Below are 20,642 nucleotides of genomic sequence, written 5' to 3'. Positions count from 1 at the left end.
CCTTTATACATGCATTCGATTTTTTTTGACTGGTATACTAAAAAGAAAAGCCAGAACATAAAAATGTTTTATCACTTAAAAAAAAAATACATATTGCAATGTCCTTTCACACTTCTATCCAATATGTTACTTCCTTCACTTTTTGAGATATACAATAAACTTTATTATGCTGTCTTGCATGTATTGTTATTAAACCCATCCAAACCAATGACGTCACAAGTACCCTCAAACTGATGTATTCTTTCACAACAATTCCTTCTGAATTTTAATACCTGACATTTATCACTTTACTAGCACATGTTCCCAAATTCTCATTTCCACACTTCGGACATCAGCTTGTATTAAAAAATATTAAAGTATGTTTTTGCTGTTAAAGTATCATTGATGGCAGAGAGTGGATTATGTGTCCAGCAAAGTTGTATAACAAAAAGCTTGAGAAATAGATGTAGATACTCATCCCGAATGAGCAAAACTGTGCTCCAGCATCTATTTCAAGCCAAGCAGACATCTGGGAGCACTACATCTTTCTTGTGGAGAGATGCATGCATGCATTCAAAGTTGCTCCCAAACACCCACACCATCTTAATTGTAATTTGCTGTTTAATAATCGGATGTGTATTTACCAATATAATGCAATATTACAGCACAGGGCTTTAGATGTGATAAAAGAGTGTTTTATAGAGTGTGTTACAATTGTACCTTGACCTCCAGAAATACCAATATACTCTCTTTTATTTTCTCACTCATTTACCTTAGTAAGCATTTGATGAATTATGAAACAGCCGATACTTTGTTCATATCTTGCATCTTTCATGGACTTACTCTCCTTCTTTCCCCCTTTTCCCTTTGTCTTTTCTCTATCTCTTCCTTTAATTTTCTCACAGGTGGAGAAATTTAAGCAGGACCCGAGTCCGTCCACGTGCCTGCACTCAATATTTAACGTGCACACTGGAGATGAGGTTTACCAGTATGAAGAGTACAGCCATCTACAGGTTATCTCCATCATAGATACACACACAGTATTCATATCAATTGCTATAAAAAGTTGTTTGCTATTTGCATAATATTGTCACTCCCAATTCTGCATCTAAAATATAATTAAAACACAATTAGAAGTATCATATCTAACAATATTATTGAAAGTTTTGGAAAGAGCTCTTGTAACCTGCTCTTTCAGTATTTCATGATATAATATAGATTGTGTCGTCTCATTCTTTATCACTGCGTGTTTACTGCATTTATGCTGCTGCAATATCTGCTGATTGTATCATTGGTCAACAGCCCATAAACTTAATTCAACCTTTATGATTAAACTAAATTCAGTTTTGTCGGGACAAGTAATAAAAGCTTGAGTTTTCAGAAAAAAAGTTTCTCCTTTTGCTCACCATTACCATTTACATTCATATAAAAATAAAACAATTATTATAAAACTGCTGTAACCATAACTATTTTTGAATATTTCTTTCCTTTTCATTTCAAACAGATTGATGCTGTGTCTCTGTTTCTATTGTACCTGGTCGAAATGATTTGTTCTGGCCTTCAAATAATCTACAATACAGATGAGGTATGACTTGACTGCATGAACTACGCTTAAAAAAGTACCAGTACCAGTTCAATTCATGTAAATATTATCTATTGTATCCGTTTGCGTTCTTATTATTCTTCCGTTTCTTCTTCTTCTACTTCTTCCTCTTCCACTTCCACTCTTAAGTCTTTGCAGCCCGTAGAACTGTATGGTAAAAAGTTGTTAAATTTGGCACACAGATAGAGGACAGCAAATTTGTCTCTATCTATCCCAGTCCCTCTAGCGTCACTACTGTCCAAATGTGCATTCATTTTGTTGCAAGGGCTAGAAACAATATTAACTTTTCCTCTGATTCCTTGGCTGAAGACGATTCGATTGCATAACGTCATTTTCTTTAATGAAAAATTTTCCGCCATTTAGAATTTTCCGAAAAAACTGCTTTTTCGAACTCCTCCTAGGCCGTTGCTCTGATTTTCACAAAAATGTAACTAGATCATATTCAGACCATGCTGACAAAAATGTATGTAATTCAAGTCGATTTGTTAAGCCATTCTTGAAAAACTTGCGAACGAATTTGACAAAGTACCGCCAAAATGAATGCGAGGCTATATCTCCGCAACGGTTTAGTGTATTCTGACCAAACTTGGTGTGTTATTACAACCATGACCTGAGGCTACCTGCACAGTTTCGGCGCAGTGCCACCTAGTGTTCAGGAGATGCGAAAGATGGCCATTTTTGCTTGTAACTTCTGAACGGTTTGGCCAAAAATCACAAAACTGGTCTTTTTTTGGTCGAAAAACTCGGTATGTGTCTTCGGCACCATGCCCTGACAGTACTCAAAAAAACCCGGGGCAGCGCCACCTTATGGTCAAAAATTATAATGAAATTTTCCAAAATGCTAATATCTTTTGATTAAATTAGCCGATTGTAATGACACTGGTCTTAATATATTCCTTGGGTTATGCCGAGAACATGGATACCAATTTTGGCATAGTCAGCTAAACTTCATGTCCGCCATTCAGATTTTCTTTAAAAACATACTTTTTCTAATTCCTCCTAGACCGTTTGTCCGATTTTCATCAAAATCGAATCGTATCATCTTCAGACTGTGCTGACAAAACGTCATGGATTTCGTGTTGATAGACTTTTGTATACCGCATCATCAAATTTGATGACATGATGCCAAAACAATTCTGAGGCTGTATCTCTGCAATGTTTTGGCATATTGACACCAAACATTGTATGTGTTATTATCACCTCACTCTGACCACACCACATCAATTTGGTCACAGTGTCACCAAATATTTTTTTGTTGTTGTTGAAAAGTGATAAACCATTAAATCACATTGTTAGTGATTGTATTTCATTTTTAAGGCATTTTGCCTAAAATCATCTTAATATGTCTTTACTTGCTCATTAGCCGCGTTTCCACTGTCGGGCCAGGGCCGGGCCGTGCTAGTGCGTGCCAGGGCCAGTCGCGTTTCCACTGTCACTTCCGGGGCTTGATCGGGGCTTAATCGGGGCTTACTCGGGGCCAACGGTCAGGATTTCTGGCCCGTCGAATACCTTGGGCCAGAGCGGGCCAGCTCGGGCTAGAGGAGTGATAACGAACAGAGGCGGAGTTTACCTGAGTCAGGAGACGGCAGCGCCGGATGATTCTGTCAGCATTAAAGACTTTTAAAATAATTTAACTCGCGTTCATGTTTGAATGCCTTGTGTTTGTGATGCACAAGACTATGCGTGCTAACCATTATCATAGTAAACATAGTAAACGCTTGAAGATACGCATAGTAAAAAAACATAGTGAACGCTTGAAGAAATCAGACCAATCATAAAGGCTATCACAGTCATGTTTTTATTTTATCTGTCGCCTACGTCTCGTCTCATTATACCGGACTATCATAAAATAAAGCAACTTTTTTTTCGGGAGCTTCCTCTGTTTCTCTGACGGAAAATATCTGTATGGGAGTCGAGAGAGTGCTAAAGCTCCTCAGGTCGTATTTTTGGTGGCATATATTTGTAGAAATGATCATTCTTTCTAAATGTGATGTAAATATGTCCTGTAACTACCAGATAAACGGTAACAGACGCGACTGAAGAAGTAAGTGTGTCCTTTATTATTTTATTGTAAACCTGTGGTAAAACATCGATGCTTGGGTTTTAAATATTCAAGTAAACAACAAAAATGCCAGCAAACGGACGCTTTTATCATGTTTGTTTTCAACGCTGTTTCCAGTGATTTCTGATTAGTTTTCTGATAAAACTTCCGTTTGTTGGTGAATGGGTTAGTGTGACGTTGTTCCAGAGAGGCGTGTTACGGGCGTGTTTTAGTGAAGCGCTGTGGAGCTTCTGGCCCGACAGTGGAAACGCAGGCCCGGTGCTATTAGCCCGAGGCTATCAGCCCGGCACGGCCCGTTTAAAGCCCTGGCCCGGCCCTGGCCCGAAAGTGGAAACGCGGCTAGTGTTGCAGTTGGTCGGATGCTCCCAGCCATGTTGGCATGACTTGTCGTGTTCTTTGTGTTGGCCCCGATAATTGCTGCTTGCAGCTATATTTTATATTTGCTTCAGTTCAATTTATTTGCATAGCACTCTTTACAATACATAATGTATTGTTACAAAGCAGTTTTACAAATAAACATGCCTTAAGGGACTTTCACATTTACAGCTGTTCAGCAAAATTTCAGAGAAAATCCTAGCCTGGCTAACGTGAGACGTGGTCTGGGAACCACATGTTCATTTTCTCGTATTTGAGGCGTGGTTTAAGAATGCCCAGAGCCGTTTATTGGGCGCTACGAATGTCTATCAAATGTGCCTGTACGTAGCTCATAGCCAATCGTTTCAATTATACCAGATGACGTATGTAGAGCGACAGAAATTCGACGAGGAAGAAGACGATGGGACAGAGATTTATGTGTACGCGATGGCGTTCAGCGACTATTGCCGTTTGTGCAAGACAAACATGAGGGTAGAAGGTATATATGGATATAAACAAACTGCTTCGGTGTGTCGCATAGACGTCGTCATCGTCTTGCTGCTCCCTCCCCGTTCTGTGATTGGTCCCCTCGCTGAGGCGAAAATCTGGTCCATGGAATCCAGGCTGCCTAAGAAAATACAGTCATTTCAATAAGAATCCATGTGATCTGAAATTTCATGTAAGGGCAAATTATTGTTCAAGTCACTATGTTCAAGTCACGAGGATTTGTTGAATTGACAATAGACAATACATTGCTACTCTATTGACAACATACAATGGACCTTTTTGCCCGTGAAATTTTGCTGAAATTTAATATGACTGAACCTTTAAACTGCAAACCAAAGTCGAATCAAGGAAAAGCTCACCAAAATATTTAACTTTCTAAATGTTCTTTCTAATGGTATTACCATTATGATGGTACTGTCACAATACTTCCATCCATAGTAAGTACTGTAGATGAGAATTAAAGGATTGGGGAGGTTTTTTAACCCCAATGGGACTGTCAGTTTCTTCCATGATGCTAGCTGTAGATTAGGCTGTGAAATATTTTACACTCGAAGTCTTGTCCCAGACCACTCTCTGCCTGCCTGAAGACTTGCTCTTAGGGCATTCTGGCCATGACTACATTGAGCAATTTGGCTGTAAGAAACATTACTGCAGCAAGAGAGCTAAGTTGAGTTGAAATGGTTAAGGGCAAAGAGCAAAAATGCCAATTCCTGCATTTTACCAAGCTGAGAGATCACTTATGCAACTGCTCAAGCACTCTTTTTGTAAAACACTAGCACAAATATGAAGCCATCTTTTAAAAGGCCTCTTCAAATCCTACCAGCACTCACCCCTGACCCCTGGACCCAGAGGAGACATTGAAGTGTGTTAGTGGTTGCTGTAATAGTTGTGTAATCTCTCTCTTTTCTTTGGACTGTGCGGACTTCATTAATAGCATCTTTTATTCCTGCTGTCCGCGCATAGGGGCATTTACTTAACACTTTGCTGCTGATAAAACAATGTCTGTTGAATAACTGCAATGTTTATTTTTTCAGCCACGTTGTCCTTATCTTCAGAAATATTGTTTCTCTTAAATGTTTTGTTTTTAAGCAATTACAGTGTACAACTATTTTGTGTACATGACAGGCAGTATCACTTTTTTAGCTGAGCCTTCCACCCCAACCTTAACAAATTGTCACAGTAGCTTTTATTTTGCTATTTGCAAAAGAGGCTTAATTGACGTCTCTAAACAGTGCCTACTCGGGTATGTAATGCAATTTAAAAAACACAGTCTTCAAATCAGCAGCCCATTACATTCCATTATTAATGAACAGCAGAACAAATCGGGGAGAAATTGCCAGTGTAATATTTTTCCTACTCATCTTTGGCAGAGCTTTTTTCTTATATAATGTAAGCTTTGCCTCATCTGTGAGCCCTAATTCTGGTTTGGCTTAGTAGTTAGATTTGGGTTGACTGGTTGTAAGGGAATTCATAATATTATTAATATACACTTATTTTATATAATTTATTGCAATTCTTTCAACCGTTACCATGGTAGATTCAGATTCTAAATACAGATGAACCCTAATTTGTGGGATATCTTCTAGCAAAAAAAAAAACCATGAAAGTAAAACATACTGATTTAATGAAATACAAATATACCAGGATGGGCAATAGAATTGCAGAGTTAAGCTAAATTAAGTTCTCAGGACTTGCTACATGTTGGTTTGTAGATTCTTGATAAACTTTGTTTGAATGTTTGATTTTCACAAATACAAAAACAACTAAAATCTGTGTGAAAAGTGAGAAAATGTAATGAAAATATTTACTTGTCTTGCTGCTATTCTGTTGGAATCTTAGAATCTTAAGTTATTTGATTTTTAAACAGCTAATACTAGCTACTAAATGTCCATTTAGGAGATGTTTGTGTGTATGTCTTTTAAAACTTGAACCTCTTACAAAACTCAGAATGTATATTTGGCATATGAGTGAATAAGAAATGTCATTGTTTAAATCTGTTATTAGAAAGATTGTCACTGACATGCAGACCAAGGGCTCCTTCAACATTTACTGTGATTAACTCAAATGCCTTATCCAACAAACTCAAACGACCATGACTGATCCACCTTGATTCTCAGAAAAGTTACACTCTTGCTCTGCTCTCTATCTCTGCGGCTGAGAGAAGGAAGAAGAGAGAAAATAGTGCCTCCCCAGGCCAGCGGTATTCATTAAGATACCATAAAGCTCGTCACATTAATCATTTTAGTCCAGGCCCAAAATAAAAGTGCTCAAGTCATCCCTCTCTCCTCCTTTTTCCCTCTGCATTTTGCCTTTCGCCTACCTTCCTCAGTGCCCCATTTTAACGTGCTTTAGGGACCCTCAGTTCTCTTCATGTTAAATTAAAAGCGCTGTCATCCCAGCCTCCCCGGGTGTTTGAGCATTTCCTCATTTATGTACCGTAAAGACATCATTCTTTCTCTCATTTTGTTTTTCCTATGGCCTCATTCCACAATGGGAATAGGAAGTGTTGAGGGGCTTATGCCATTACCAATGCCACCCATGGAAGTGATGGATTACTTTAGCTGCTTTATTCAGTGGATCATTATTCAATTTAAATCTGTGTATAATCAGAATATTAGATGGGTAACATGAAGGTATGCTGATGTATTGATAAAAAATACATGGCCTAGAAAAGCTCTGAGAGCAGGCTTACTTCTCAAAGTAAATCTACTTTTGTTGATGTGTGCTGATGTCTGGAATGGCAAGCAAAGGTGATGGAGATCTTGATGTGACACATTTCTCCGTCATGTTTGCATTTGTAGGTTTCGTTCATCCAGAATCTGGTGTTTTGTGTGGAGAGAGCGTATCGTGTGCCAGACTTTGGCATGTGGGAACGAGGAAACAAATATAACAATGGAAGCACAGAGCTGCACTCCAGGTGAGTTTTTTCACTCCCTTTCTGTTTCCTTTTAATAACTTTGTCATTAAATGAAACTGCTATAAGATCAATTGCGGGTATGGATTCACTTTATTGGTACAACATTAGTTATCGAACGATATTACACTTCTTGCAATTTATCACTATTGGTCAATATTGGATATTCAACTACACTACTCATCAGGGTCTGTAAGATTATTTTAGTCTCTTATGCTCAAGGCTGCATTTATTTGATAAAAAAAAATACAGCAAAACAGTAATATAGTGAAATAGAATTAACATTTAAAGTAACCGTTTTATTTTAAAATGTAATTCCTGTGACGGCAAAGCTGAATTTTCAGCAGTCGTTACTCCAGTCTTCAGTGTCACATGATCCTTCAGAAATCATTCGAATATGGTGCTCAAGAAACATTTACTTTCATTATCAATTTTGAAAACAGTCAAATAAATGCTTTTATTTGAAATGGTAATCTTTTATAACAATCTTTAAAAGTCTTTACTGTCACTTTACTGTCAATCTGTGTTGACATTAATCTTGAAAAATGCAAATAACACTGCTAAATATAATCTTTAGTAGGTACTTAACTGTACATACTGCACATTAGAATTTTTTTTAAATCTGTATTGATTCACTGGGTACTAAGGCAGAATTCCTCATGCTCAGTGTGGAATAAAACAAATGTTTGTTTACTGCTCGCATTAATGAATCCCAGCCCCTGGAACGATGTGAAAGTTTCAGTTCATGTCGGGGAGGTAATAGATTGGAGCATGTCTACGATGGCCCTCCAGTAAAGGTGCCGCTTCATTTTGCCTCCTCTGGGTGAGTCCATGAGTGACTGAACTCTAACTGAGAGGATTCACATAGAGAACCTCCTATCTGCCCATTGCAGACGTGATTCTTAGTGCTCTGCAGACAGCATAGACTGGATTTGCCCAAACAATATGCTTTATAGAAGAGCAAGTCAATCGGCAGTGACTCCCAACACATCACTTTGCCTCTCTTTCATAACCAGGCTCAATAATGATTCTTTCCATCACTGGTTCCTTATCTTGCTGTCACAGCATCCCCACTGAGGGCCAATTAGAGTATTGACTTTTGCTCTTTGCAGTCAGTGTTAACTGAATGAAAAATCTTGAAATATTTTATAACAATCAATTTATGATTCTTCTGTCTTCAAATTATATATTTTAGAAAGCTGTCGGTCAAGTAGGGAAAAGCATGTTTAACTTGTTTCATTATGCTTTTTGCTCACTTATTTAGAAAAAGCATAAATTTACCTCAAACAACTTATGACAAGTACAGTACAATTAAACTAGAAGTATACAAAGGCCAGTGCTAGTGCAGTCAATACATTTATAATGTTACAAAATATTTCTGTTTCAAATAATTGCTGTTCTTTTGAACTTTCTATCGATTAAATTTTAAGCAGCGCAACTGTTTTCAACATTGATAACAGTAAGAAATGTTTCTTGAGTATCAAATCAGCAAATTAGAATGATTTACTAAAGGATCATGTCACAGTGAGAACTGGAGTAATGATGCTGAAAATTCAGCGTTGACATCACAGGAATAAATTACATTTTAAAATATATTAAAATATAAAAACAGTTATATATAATATTTCAGAATATTACTATTTTGTATTTGTATTAATATTGTATTTTTGATCAAATAAATGCAGCTTTGTTGAGCATAAAGACTTCTTTCGAAAACTTTAAAAAGTCTTACCATAATGCATGATTATCTCTCTAAAACTGAAAAAGGTCACTAAAACTATTGTTACTGTTGCATTTATTGAGCATCACGTCTATACAGACTCTCCCATGCACTCTGAATATTGTAAATGTGAATGTTAATTATTGCAAACTGAAACAAATATTTCTTGCAAGCAATTAATGAGTTTTTACTTCTAACAAAATAATTTGTCGTGGATGGAGCTCAGAATGAGATGTGTGATAAGTGTTTTATATCAATGTACTCTGGACCTGCACAAAATAAATAGATGTTGCCTTACTGTTTTCAGTGGCAATGTTGTTAGATTCTATTGAAACTGTGCCAGATTTTGAGGAAAGTCACAGAACTCCAGAGGGCTGTAATTCATTACCATTCAAGAGGCTCGATTAAAAGTTTCTTTTGAAATTATCTCAGAAACGTTCAATTTAATTAGAATGGAAATAAAGGGCATTTCACCCAGTCACAAAGAAGAGTTCCAGTTATGTTTCCACTTAAGCCTGGTATGGCATGGCACGATTACAAACCGTTCTCGGCCCGGTATTCTCAGGGCGGTATTCTAACCGTGCCGAACCGTGCTGGTAGAATGCATGTAGTGAGGTCGACACTCAGGATTGGTCACTTGCCTGGCTACTAGTTTCTCTTTGCTATTTGAGCGACATAAACACAAATTAATCATAAAATTAAAATAAGTATCTGATCATTCAACATAATGCAGTCACTGTTTACATCTCATGTCATCAGTAAACCATTATGTTACCGAGGCAAAGACTGGCGCATTTCTATTACATTCCAAAGAGTGGCTGTTATCAGCCCCACAGTGGAAACTATCCGTACTGTGTTGGTACCGTACCGTACTGGCTGTTCCTGATCGGCACAGAATGGAACGGTTAAGCAAAGAGAACAGTTTGGCCCGACGGTGGAAAAGCGGCTATTGTCAGATTTTACCAATATATCTGGGACTGAGCCCATTTGCTTTCTATCCAAGCAGAAAATCAATAATGCCTCAACCTTGATTGTAATCATAGCTGATGGTTTGGTTGGGGAGGGACACACGGACCAGACCTGGATTCTACCATGTTCTTTTCAATTTAGAATTACCCCCAATGCCTTTCAGTTTGCTCGTTTTCTGCATTTTCACTATTGATTTTTCCTCACAGAGAGCAATTGGGCGTTTTTTATTTATTTATTTATTGCTCAGCACCCCTAGCTCTAATCGTGTACTCTAATCGTATTCTTCACAAGAGTGAGTGGCTGAAGAAGCAAAAATGACAGAAATTATTAGCTTTGTTTAACCTCAAAGGAGTCTTTCATGGATGAAAACAGCTTTGGAAGTAGGCACCTGGAACAGAACTGTATTTAATGAGAGCTTAGTTCTCTGTTTGGGAAAAATTCTCAAATAGCAAGTGCAATATTCATTTGTCTTAAAACGGAGGTGCTCAATGTTTCTGTGAATCTGTTCTATTCTCTTCTAGCTCATTGGGACTAGCCAAAGCAGCTCTGGAAGCCATCAATGGATTCAACCTGTTTGGAAATCAGGTATTGCTGATGTCTTTTAGCTGCTTAATGGGATAGTTCACACAAAAATCTAAATTCTGTCATCATTTTCTCCCCAATGTCATTTGAAACCTGTATAATTATCTTTCTTCTGTGGAACACAACAGGAGGTATTTTGCAGATTGTCTAAACTGATCTTTTTCAACAAAATGGTTTGGTGACCAGTGGCTGTCAAACTACAGAAACTATAATAAAGTCTACAGAATTACATAATTTAAATTGTTTGATGAACTGCTTCTTTAATCAAGGAATAATGAATGCTTTTTGAGGAACTTTGTAGTGTCCATAAAAGCATATTAGTGGTTAAAACAGCTAAAGGATGCAATGTACTCACAGCTCTCTTCATCTTTATAATAATAAATGTGTCTGCTCCTGCATAGGGATGTAATTCTTTGCATAAATGTGTCCAAAGCAAAGGGAGAATCGAAACAAAGTGAACAAGATTATTGGGTCAGATTGTATTTGAGCTATCTGTTTTGTCAGAATTCCAACTTTAATGTATGGCGAATACTACTTCCTTCTATCTGATTTTGGTTCTCTTTTCTTTTTGGAGTGGTCATTAGTGGGATTAATTTGTTTTGGTGTTGAGGGAAAATCAAGATGGCAGTGGGCCACATCCATTATATTTGGTAATGGACCGGAAAAGTGATAACATCCTCAAAGTGCATCCATTTTGGAATCCCCCCCTCCCTCCCTCCCTCCATCACCCCCATCCACACACAGATGAAGGCCCTTCGGATTGGATTATTAAGTCATTGGTAACCTTGGTTGTTTCTCAGTTTAACAGAAGAATAGACTAGACTTAGAAATATGGTGTAGTTATTTGGACACTTTAGTTTTGTTGTTTTGACCTTTTGCCAAGTTTGCCTTTTGCTGCCTAATGTCTCTCTCTGTGTTCTGTCATTAGCAGGAAACATGTTGTGGTATGAAATGACTTTATGGAAGTGACTGCTGTAGACAGTGTTGTTTTGAATTAATGGAGGACTCAAATGGCTGGCTTTGCCATGTGTCTCTCAGTTGGATGGAAGGCGTGCTGTGTCATCACATGGGTTATGTTATTAATGATGGCTCTCACGCTCCATTTCCTCAACTAACTCTCAGCGTGGACTGCAGAGCTGGCGCTTTCATGTGTTTCTTTGGAACAGGAGCTGTCAGAGCAGGATAAAAGCAGGTAGATCTTAAACACCATATGTTAAGCTACATATTGCTCAGGTTTCTGATTTTAATTAAAGCACCATCATTTTGAAACCATTTTACAAATTCTCTTGGTTAGCTTTAAGGATGGGCTGGATGGTCAACTTGTCAACTAGTCATCCAACTACCAACATCGTTTAGAGAGGTGACTATATATGCATATATAAATATATATTTAACATGCTGACAGCATTCTGTCTTTAGAATGCTAAATGTCACATAGCAAATTTCAGCATGCTAAAAACAACACCAAGAAGTTATTGTTGTTTTTTAATTCACCCACATTGATTTTTATTAAAAAAAAAGAAAAAAAATTCAGTCATCAGTTAATCACCCTCATGTTTTTACAAACCTATGCAGACTTTTGTTCATCTTTGGGTTTGGAACACAAATGAAAATTTTTAATATTGTCCAAAAAATTGCACACAATGAAAATGATAGTTTTGTGCAATACAATTTTACAGATATGTATCTATATATAGACATACATCCATACTTAGATTTAAATTGTTTAGTGCTAAATGTTCAAGGTTAGCTAAAGTCAGCTCTTATCTCACTCAGTAGATGATGGCATGTTCTGCTGGAGTCTACATATCACTGGCACGCCTCCCATTCTCACACTCTTCACAGTCATTTACATTACAATTCCTCTCAGCATATAAATTGTTGGTTCAGAAGCTCGTATGAGCATTTTGTTTCTTTGTTAGCTTCTCTAGATGAGCTAAATGTGCCACAAAATGGTGCTTGTTGTATAATCGGTCTAGGCACGCAGAAGCGAAATTGCTCTCAGTTTAAATGGAGTTGTGTGAGAGGAATACAGAGAAAACAGAGAAGAAATAGTTTGTTCTGATTGGATGGCCCTTGATGACTAAGACGCTGCTATAAGACTAAGAAGACTGCTATATGTGTGTGTGTGTGTGCGCGTGTGTGTGTATTTTTGTATTTTTAAAAGTATGTGGCACTCACTGTCTAGGCTGGTGTAGACTGTGCCTTCCAGCTAAGTTTATATTGTGAATCTCATTTGGGGATAGTGAGGTTGGTGGTTTCAAGGTTTTTCAGGCACCGATGTGGGACTGTTGCTGTGACACACCTCAACCCAAAGTAATCTCTGAAATCTGATGGTAAATTTGGTAAATGCTGCATATGAGCAGCATGATTATGTGGTTTTATGGAAAGGAGGATTGGTTTGATTTTAGGAGACCCCTTGCTGGACTGACATGGACCTTTACATTTCCAATATGACATTTTTAAGCAAATCTTGATTTATGTCTCTAGTGTTTGTAGTCCTATTATCACCTGTAACCGACACTGCTGAATTCCACCCATTAAGAGAAGGTCATTATAATGTTTGATTTGTGATGTTTGTTTTCCTTCTGCCCTGCAGGGATGCTCCTGGTCAGTCATTTTTGTGGATCTGGATGCTCATAACAGGAACAGACAGACACTGTGCTCTCTCTTGCCGAGGGAGTCTCGTTCCCATGTGAGTTCTTTTGCCTTCTCTGCATATACACACTACTGATCCATTATTCAAGGGGTCGTATCATACTTTTTTAAAGGATTTTTTTTCTTTCCTGGGGTCCATTTACTGTACTTTTAGTCTAGGTTTCTTGCAATGAAAACATTTGTAATTTAGTTTTTCACAACTATTGTCCACCTTAGAATTGTACTACTGTGCCTGTAAATGTCAATGTAAACAGCCTCTTTGCATATGAAATGAGAAACAGAGTTCAAAAGCCGTTCCTTTTGCTGAGACCTTTTGGGGGCAAGCCTAACCTCCAGTTAGCAAGCTAACAATTTAGCATACTAGCTTAGCGCAGCACTAAATGGTTTTGAAAACCTATTTGCCTTGCTGGAATGTGCTACACCATTGATCTGACACTAAGGAAGATAGATATGATTCTGCAGGTGGATGGGATGTGTTCCTGAAGCCAGGAGGATTGAAGGAGAGGGTGTTTTGATGGAGTGAGGTGCACGTTAATGCATTTGCTTTTCTGACTTAAGAAATCCAAGTATTTTTCAAACTTAGTTTTGATAAATGTTTATTTTATTCTGAAACTAGTACGTACTATGTTTTCATAGTATATCAAACTCTTTTAATTCGAATTGTCAAGAAAAAAATTATTTCCTGTGATATGACCCCTATAATAGCATCTGTAAAGAAAGCTGCATCCATCAACTCAAAGATTGTCCTTCACGTCTTTCGCTATATCCATTAGCATTGCATAGTTCACATTCTTCTCTGTGCTAAATTAAATGGAGAACAAAGTGATATCTGTCAAAGAACAGGTAAATTAGCATAATTAAGCCAAATTAAGGCAGTGCATTATGCAGAAATGTTCTTCCCTTGTAAGTTGAGTGAGGTTGTTCTATTCTGTGGCTTGAAGTGTATAGGATTATGTATCGCATGTATTAAAGCTTCTTCATGAATCTGACTAATGTGTTATTAAAACTGCAGAGGCTAATGTAGAAAAATAGCCCATTCTCAGGAAGAGAGTGGTCACTTAACCCTGGGTTCCCTCGATATTTCCTGATGGAAGGCAAATTCAATAGAGAAGCATTGAGTCGCTCAATGTCTGTTTCTAATGCAAGTGCTCTTATCATCTAGAACACTGATTCGGCCCTCCTGCCCTGCATCAGCTACCCAGCGTTCGCCGTGGATGATGATGCTCTATATTCCCAGACTCTGGACAAGATAGTCCGCAAACTGAAGGGCAAGTATGGCTTCAAGCGCTTCTTACGGGACGGCTACAGAACGACCAATGAAGACAAGAACCGCAGGCACTACAAACCTGCTGAGATGAAGGTGAGTGTGGTTAGTATATCAGCTGAAATGAAAAAGAAATGGAAGGAAAGGAAATGGAAAATGAAAAGAGTCTTTTCCCCCATATTTGGGATGAGTTATGACTAGCCTCAGGTTTAGCCCTTTTATTTGAGAAACAGAGATTTTGCTATAAAGGTTAGCGACAGATCTAATAAATGGCACTCAGGCATTTTTATACGCATCTTTTAATCTGGTGCAGATTTGTTTATTTATTCATCTCGCAGGAGAATACCAGGGCTGTGGGTAAATCCAATTTGATTGGGTTGGACCGTGAGGATATTAAGTCCAGAATTAGCCTGGAAACACACTGTGTCTGAATCTGAAATCTGAAAGGGGGAGATTTAACCCGCAGCTATCATCACATCAGCTGCCAGAGCTGACCTCCCACAAGTAGAAGGAAATGAGAAGAAAAAAGAAAAGGACTCTTAGTCAGGCCAAATGCTCCATCAATACAGTACATTAACCTAATTACTTAATTCACCCAAACAAGAAAGTACCATGGGATTCTCATGTGTTGTAGGCTGTGAAACTATGGCTGCACCAAGCTATTCCTTTATGTACACTATCATTCAAAAGTTTGGGGTCAGTAAGTTATTTATTTATTTGTTTGTTTGTTTGTTTGTTTATTTTAAATTAAATGAATACTTTCATTATTATTTCAAATACATGCTTTTCATTTGAACTGTTTTCATGAAGGTTTTCACAAAAATATTGAGCAGCACAACCATTTTCAACATTGTAATAAAATAAATGTTTCTTGAGCAGTAAATCAGCATATTAGAATGATTTCTGAAGGATCATGTGACACTGAAGACTGGAGTAATGATGCTGAAAATTCAGATTGGCCATCACAGGAATAAATTACATTTAAATAAAAATGAACAATGCCAATTCCAGATAAGTTGGGCCATTTTGTAAAATGCAATAAAATCAAGAATCTGGGTGTTAATTCTCTTAAAGAAGAACAAAGAGAAATGTTTTCACTGGCCAAATTAATTGTATTTTATAAATATAAACACATTTTGATTTTGATGGTTGCAACACACTCCAAAAACGTTGGGACAGAGGCAAAATAAAAGTGAAAAGATTATAGAATATCCAAGTTAAACTGTTTTGAAACAGTCCACAATTTGCAGGTGAATTTGTAATAGGTGAGGGTATCATGTTTGGGTATAAAAGGAGCATCCACTAAAGGCTCAGTCTTTGCAAGCAAAGATGGATCATGGCTCACCAATTTTTGGAATTCTCAGTCCCAAAGACAAAAGGGACCATCCACACTATCATCAGTGACGGGTGCAAAAGCAAACATCTGTCATGGAATGAGGGTCCATCAGTGTATGGGTGACTTGCAAATGTGTGAAGGTATCAATGACGTGGAGGGCGTATATTGGGATTGTACAGAGACATTTTTGCCATCAAGATGGATTCTTTCCTTGGAAGCAAGACAATGGCAGGCTTCATTCTGCACATTTCTAAAACAGAGTGGTTTCTAGACACTCTAAACCGTAGAAGGGATGTGCTTGACTAACATCCCTGTTGTCCAGATCTGTCTCTTATTGAAAATATGTGACACATCATGAAAGGAGAATCAGACAATGATGGCCACAGACTGTTGAGCAACTGTCTTGTATCAGGCGAGACTGGCCAAAAATTCCACTTGTTGCAGCCATCAATTACAATTAAGTTGGTCAGTGAAAACATTGAAAACATTCCTTTGTACTTTTGTAAAAAAAAAAAAAAAAAAAGTGTATCTTTGATTTTATTGCATTTTACAAAATGTCCCAACTTTTCTGTAAATGGAATTGTAAAAAACAGTTATTTTAAACTGCAATATTTCACAATATTACAGTTTTTACTGATAAATATATTACCGGCCCCAAACTTTTGAATGGTGGTGTACTTTTGAGTAGAACCGTCGAATAAATAGATGTGATTGTATATGATTACGCTAATCATTCAGTACCATGGAATTACGATCTGCCCACTTTTATAAAAAATAAATAAAACTGCTTAAACAAGATGGTTTGCTGGAGAGGTCTCAAAACCTCTCAAAAACCAGCCAATAGACAGGCCTGATATACGCTTGTTTGGATGTTGTTTTTAAAAGCAGTATTGGTATCCCATGTTCCCTGCACAGTATTTTTGTTAGTGTAGTAGTCCTTTTCTTATAAGGGAATGTAATGCCATTTTATGTTTTTATTATGTTTTAAGATACATTAAATCATTGTGCTATGAATTATGTTCTTGATATCTTTATGTTATCAGCCTGTCATGTTCAGACAAATACAAACTCTTCTGCCTGGTTGGACTCGGGTTTCCATTCTGTTGAACCCATAACCAAGTTATGATGACAGAGGATTTCAAGCCTGAATGTCTCATAGAGACTGAATTTCCTCTGGTGAATGATATAGTCTCACTAAGTAATTGTAGTAAGTGAAGCCAAAGACCCATGAGACTCCTTCTGTTTACTGTGAGTAGGTCTCAGTGTCTGCTCTTTCCCACCCAGGAGACATTTATTTAATATGTCTGCCCCACATATCTCTCTTTCTCTCTCTCTCTCTCTCTCTCTCTCTCTCTCTCTCTCTCTCTCTCTCTCTCTCTCTCTCTCTCTCTCTCTCTCTCTCTCTCTCTCTGGTTTGTTATAGAAATTGATATTGAGAAAAAAAGGGGATTTTATTTTTAGTCTTTCAGGGTTTAATGTTAGGCTTTTGACGCAACTAGTGTTAAGAAACCTCGTTTAGTCTTGAAAAAATGGTCCTTTAAATCAAATGATTTTAAACTGTTAGTTAGGAAGTAGATTAATTTAGTTATTTTCTCTCAGTTTTAGAAAATGTCTATACAAGTAACCCTATTTTTGCCCTGAAACAGCTTTTATGCGATATGCCAATGATGCGAGACCAGTCCAATTAACAGCCTTTATTTCATTACATCCTAATCTCTCACTCTTATCTCCTAATACCACAGCAATTGTCTTGCGAGATTGCTAGCGGAGATAGAGAAGTCTTAATTACATTTGGGAAAGGTTGAGAGACATTTTGTTCCCTGTCAGCCATCAAAGTGTGCTTTAGATTTTGTACCTCTTAAGCAGCTCACAAGATTTCCTTTTCTAAAGACAGATCATTTGAATTGAGGTTGTCATATAATTGGCAGCGATGAAAAGAGGATCACGGAATTGTATTACGAACGTTTCATGTCATGAATAGTGAGAATATTGTGAATGCATGAGCTTTAAGTTTTAATTGCAGCCTGAAAAAGTGGGTTGCTAAATGTGGTATGATTGAGTGGAATAAAACAACATCATAATGCTCAATGGGCACAAATATGCCCACACAAAATGGTTGGTTAATCCCTGTTTATTTGGTTTGATATTGATACAAATGTTTTTGATGGATTACTCCCTAAGTAAACTCAATCTGCCCACACATGTGCACATGTAGCCCTAATTTTAAATTCCTGTTTGAGAGGAAAGGCTTTCATTTTAACACAGCATCTGTAGGCACTTAAATGTTGACTTATACTTCTAAATGAATTTGATAAAACAAGCTGCAGTCACATAATTTGAATTAATTATTGCATTTTCACACTCACAACCCATCTCTACATGTGAGTTGATTTTAATTTCAAACCCAAGTGATTCATGGCTCTGCTCTTGGGAAACAGAGACGGAGCACTATGGCTTTTTAATGGAGTTTCTGCTTGACTGCTGTACTTTACTTCAACATAATTGTTTTCTGTTTTCCTGAACTATTGTAACTGGAAAACAGAGGTTGTCTGGCATTTCCTCTCAATGTTTTGAAGGGCTTCTATTTATATATATGCATTTTGCTGCAGGTAACATATTGCAGTCAAAGTCAGTCAAATTACGGGTTGTTTGGCACTCAAAATGTATTATTCATTTAATAATGTGGGTTTTTTATTTATTTTTGTTTGCTCAGTTTATTTTTTACAATTTTATTGCATATTGCACGCAGGCAGATTGAGGAATTCATGTACATATTTACCTTGCACAGTTAACAATAACAGGTTTGAACAGGTATCATGTTCTTGAATAATTACATGATTTGTTTAAGTAATGGCTCCTCATGCATCTGGTGTCTTATTCTCTGCCCTGTAATGTTTTTCAGCTCTTTGATGGGATTGAGTGCGAGTTTCCCATTTTTTTCATCTATATGATGATTGACGGTAAGTTTCATGGATAATAAATTGTAGGCTCTATAATAATAATATATTGTATTGTATTGTATTGTATTGTATTGTATTGTATTGTATTGTATTGTATTGTATTGTATTGTATTGTATTGTGCATATAATAGCATGGTTTATGTTTCACTGTTAAATTTACAGTAAAAAAAATGTCAGCTGTATTGTCAGATATTGCATATTGGTGCCTGTATATTTTGCTATTTAAAACTGTATATTTCATTAAGTGATGTAACGTTAATATACCAGTCTACTTTAAGTACCAGTATCTGCTTTTGTACTAATACTCACCATAATAACACTGATGGTACCACAGAAAGCCACATGATAAATCACAGTTCTTTGTAAGTTGCCTGTCCATAAAACATGGCCATTACTCGTGTATAAACGACCTACTAGGTCGTTCGCACAAAGACAAAACATCATCAGGGTAGCACACATGACACAAAAAAAATCAATAAACATTCATTTAAGAGAGTGTAATGCAAAACTCCCTAATGTACATTACTGACAACAAAAAGAAGAAACAAAATATTGGGAATGTCTTTTTACTGTTTTTCACCATGAATATGGTAGTTCATAGTTTTTCTTTGCAAAAGCCATAAATTGGACAGTATTTTACATTGCGATGTTAAACTATTACTTACAGTTAATCAATTAAAAGGTTTTTACTGTCGCTTTTTTACACACTTTTTCTGTAAATTTTGCAAACGTGTGTTGCATGTAAATGCTGAGCTTGCTGATATCAGAGCCACCTGTATAATTGTCCCGTCTCTGAGCAGTATTACCTGGAGGATGGGGATGGAGTGTTTTGTAATTTCTCTTTTGTTGACCTTTTGTTCAGGTGTGTTTAGAGGAAATCCTGCTCAAGTCAAAGAGTACGAGGAACTGCTACAGGCTGTCATCTTCCAGTCTTTTGAGGGTAACTTCTGGACACACACAAGATACGCGCATCTTTTAGGACAAACTGTCAAAGCATGTCACGTTGTGATGGACTCTGCTTGCCTGCCACTGTCCTCCAGCCGCTGCCAATGAGTGTTATTTTCCCATTACTCTTTATTAGAGTGGTCCTTTCGTATTCATCTTTTCCTCGCTGCGTGATTTCCTTAGATGCGTCTCAGTCAAGTGCACAACAGAGGAGATGCTCATTATTTAAACAGACCAGAACACCGTCGATTCCCCACAGGCAGACAAAAAAACATCTCTCATGCTGTCTGACAGTTCTTCAGACCAGCACTCTTCAGAAGTATAACCACAATAAGCAACTTAATAACTAGTTCAGCTCTTTTAATTTACTTACAGTGGGCCTCACCGATATAGATGAGAGCTTGGCTTAGTCGACTAAATTATGCTTGACAGAGAAAAGGTGAATTTACACCTTTATTTATCTCTTCATCTTTTTTTACATATTTATTGAGTAAATAGTCATTAGCAATATCTAAATAACAGAACTGACATCCAATATGAATAGCAGTAACATTAGTACATTTTCTGAGCAAAATCACGCAAGCAAGTTGCACTGAATATGTGTTTTACATTCCATGCAAATTGGCCAGTTAATTATTTTATTTCTTTTCTGGCAAACAAAAAAAGTTCAAAAAGTTCCACACCTGTTACTATACACTACTGTTATAAAAAAAAAGTTTGTGGTTTAAAATAACAGTTTTCTATGTTACTATATATTAAAATGCAATGTATTCCTGTGATGGCAAAGCT

At 37.1% G+C, this 20,642-nt stretch overlaps 1 protein-coding gene across 4 annotated transcripts in view; it reads left to right on the top strand.

Annotated features, from left to right (window-relative positions):
- phkb (phosphorylase kinase, beta) overlaps nt 1-20,642 on the top strand; it is a 72,574-nt gene that overhangs the window by 16,962 nt on the left and 34,970 nt on the right. For all 4 annotated transcript variants that reach the window (XM_082162136.1, XM_082162135.1, XM_082162134.1 and 1 more), the window contains 8 exons: nt 885-992; nt 1,484-1,564; nt 7,307-7,422; nt 10,630-10,693; nt 13,290-13,385; nt 14,511-14,708; nt 18,851-18,908; nt 19,771-19,848. In XM_082162136.1, coding sequence (XP_082018262.1) covers nt 885-992; nt 1,484-1,564; nt 7,307-7,422; nt 10,630-10,693; nt 13,290-13,385; nt 14,511-14,708; nt 18,851-18,908; nt 19,771-19,848 — 799 coding nt within the window. The remainder of the gene's footprint in view (nt 1-884; nt 993-1,483; nt 1,565-7,306; nt 7,423-10,629; nt 10,694-13,289; nt 13,386-14,510; nt 14,709-18,850; nt 18,909-19,770; nt 19,849-20,642) is intronic.

Source organism: Leuciscus leuciscus (assembly GCF_965113295.1).
Source record: "Leuciscus leuciscus genome assembly, chromosome: 2".
Classification (NCBI taxonomy): Eukaryota; Metazoa; Chordata; class Actinopteri; order Cypriniformes; family Leuciscidae; genus Leuciscus; species Leuciscus leuciscus.
The sequence above is the reverse complement of the archived record's forward strand: the minus strand, read 5'-3'. Positions and strand labels throughout refer to the sequence as shown.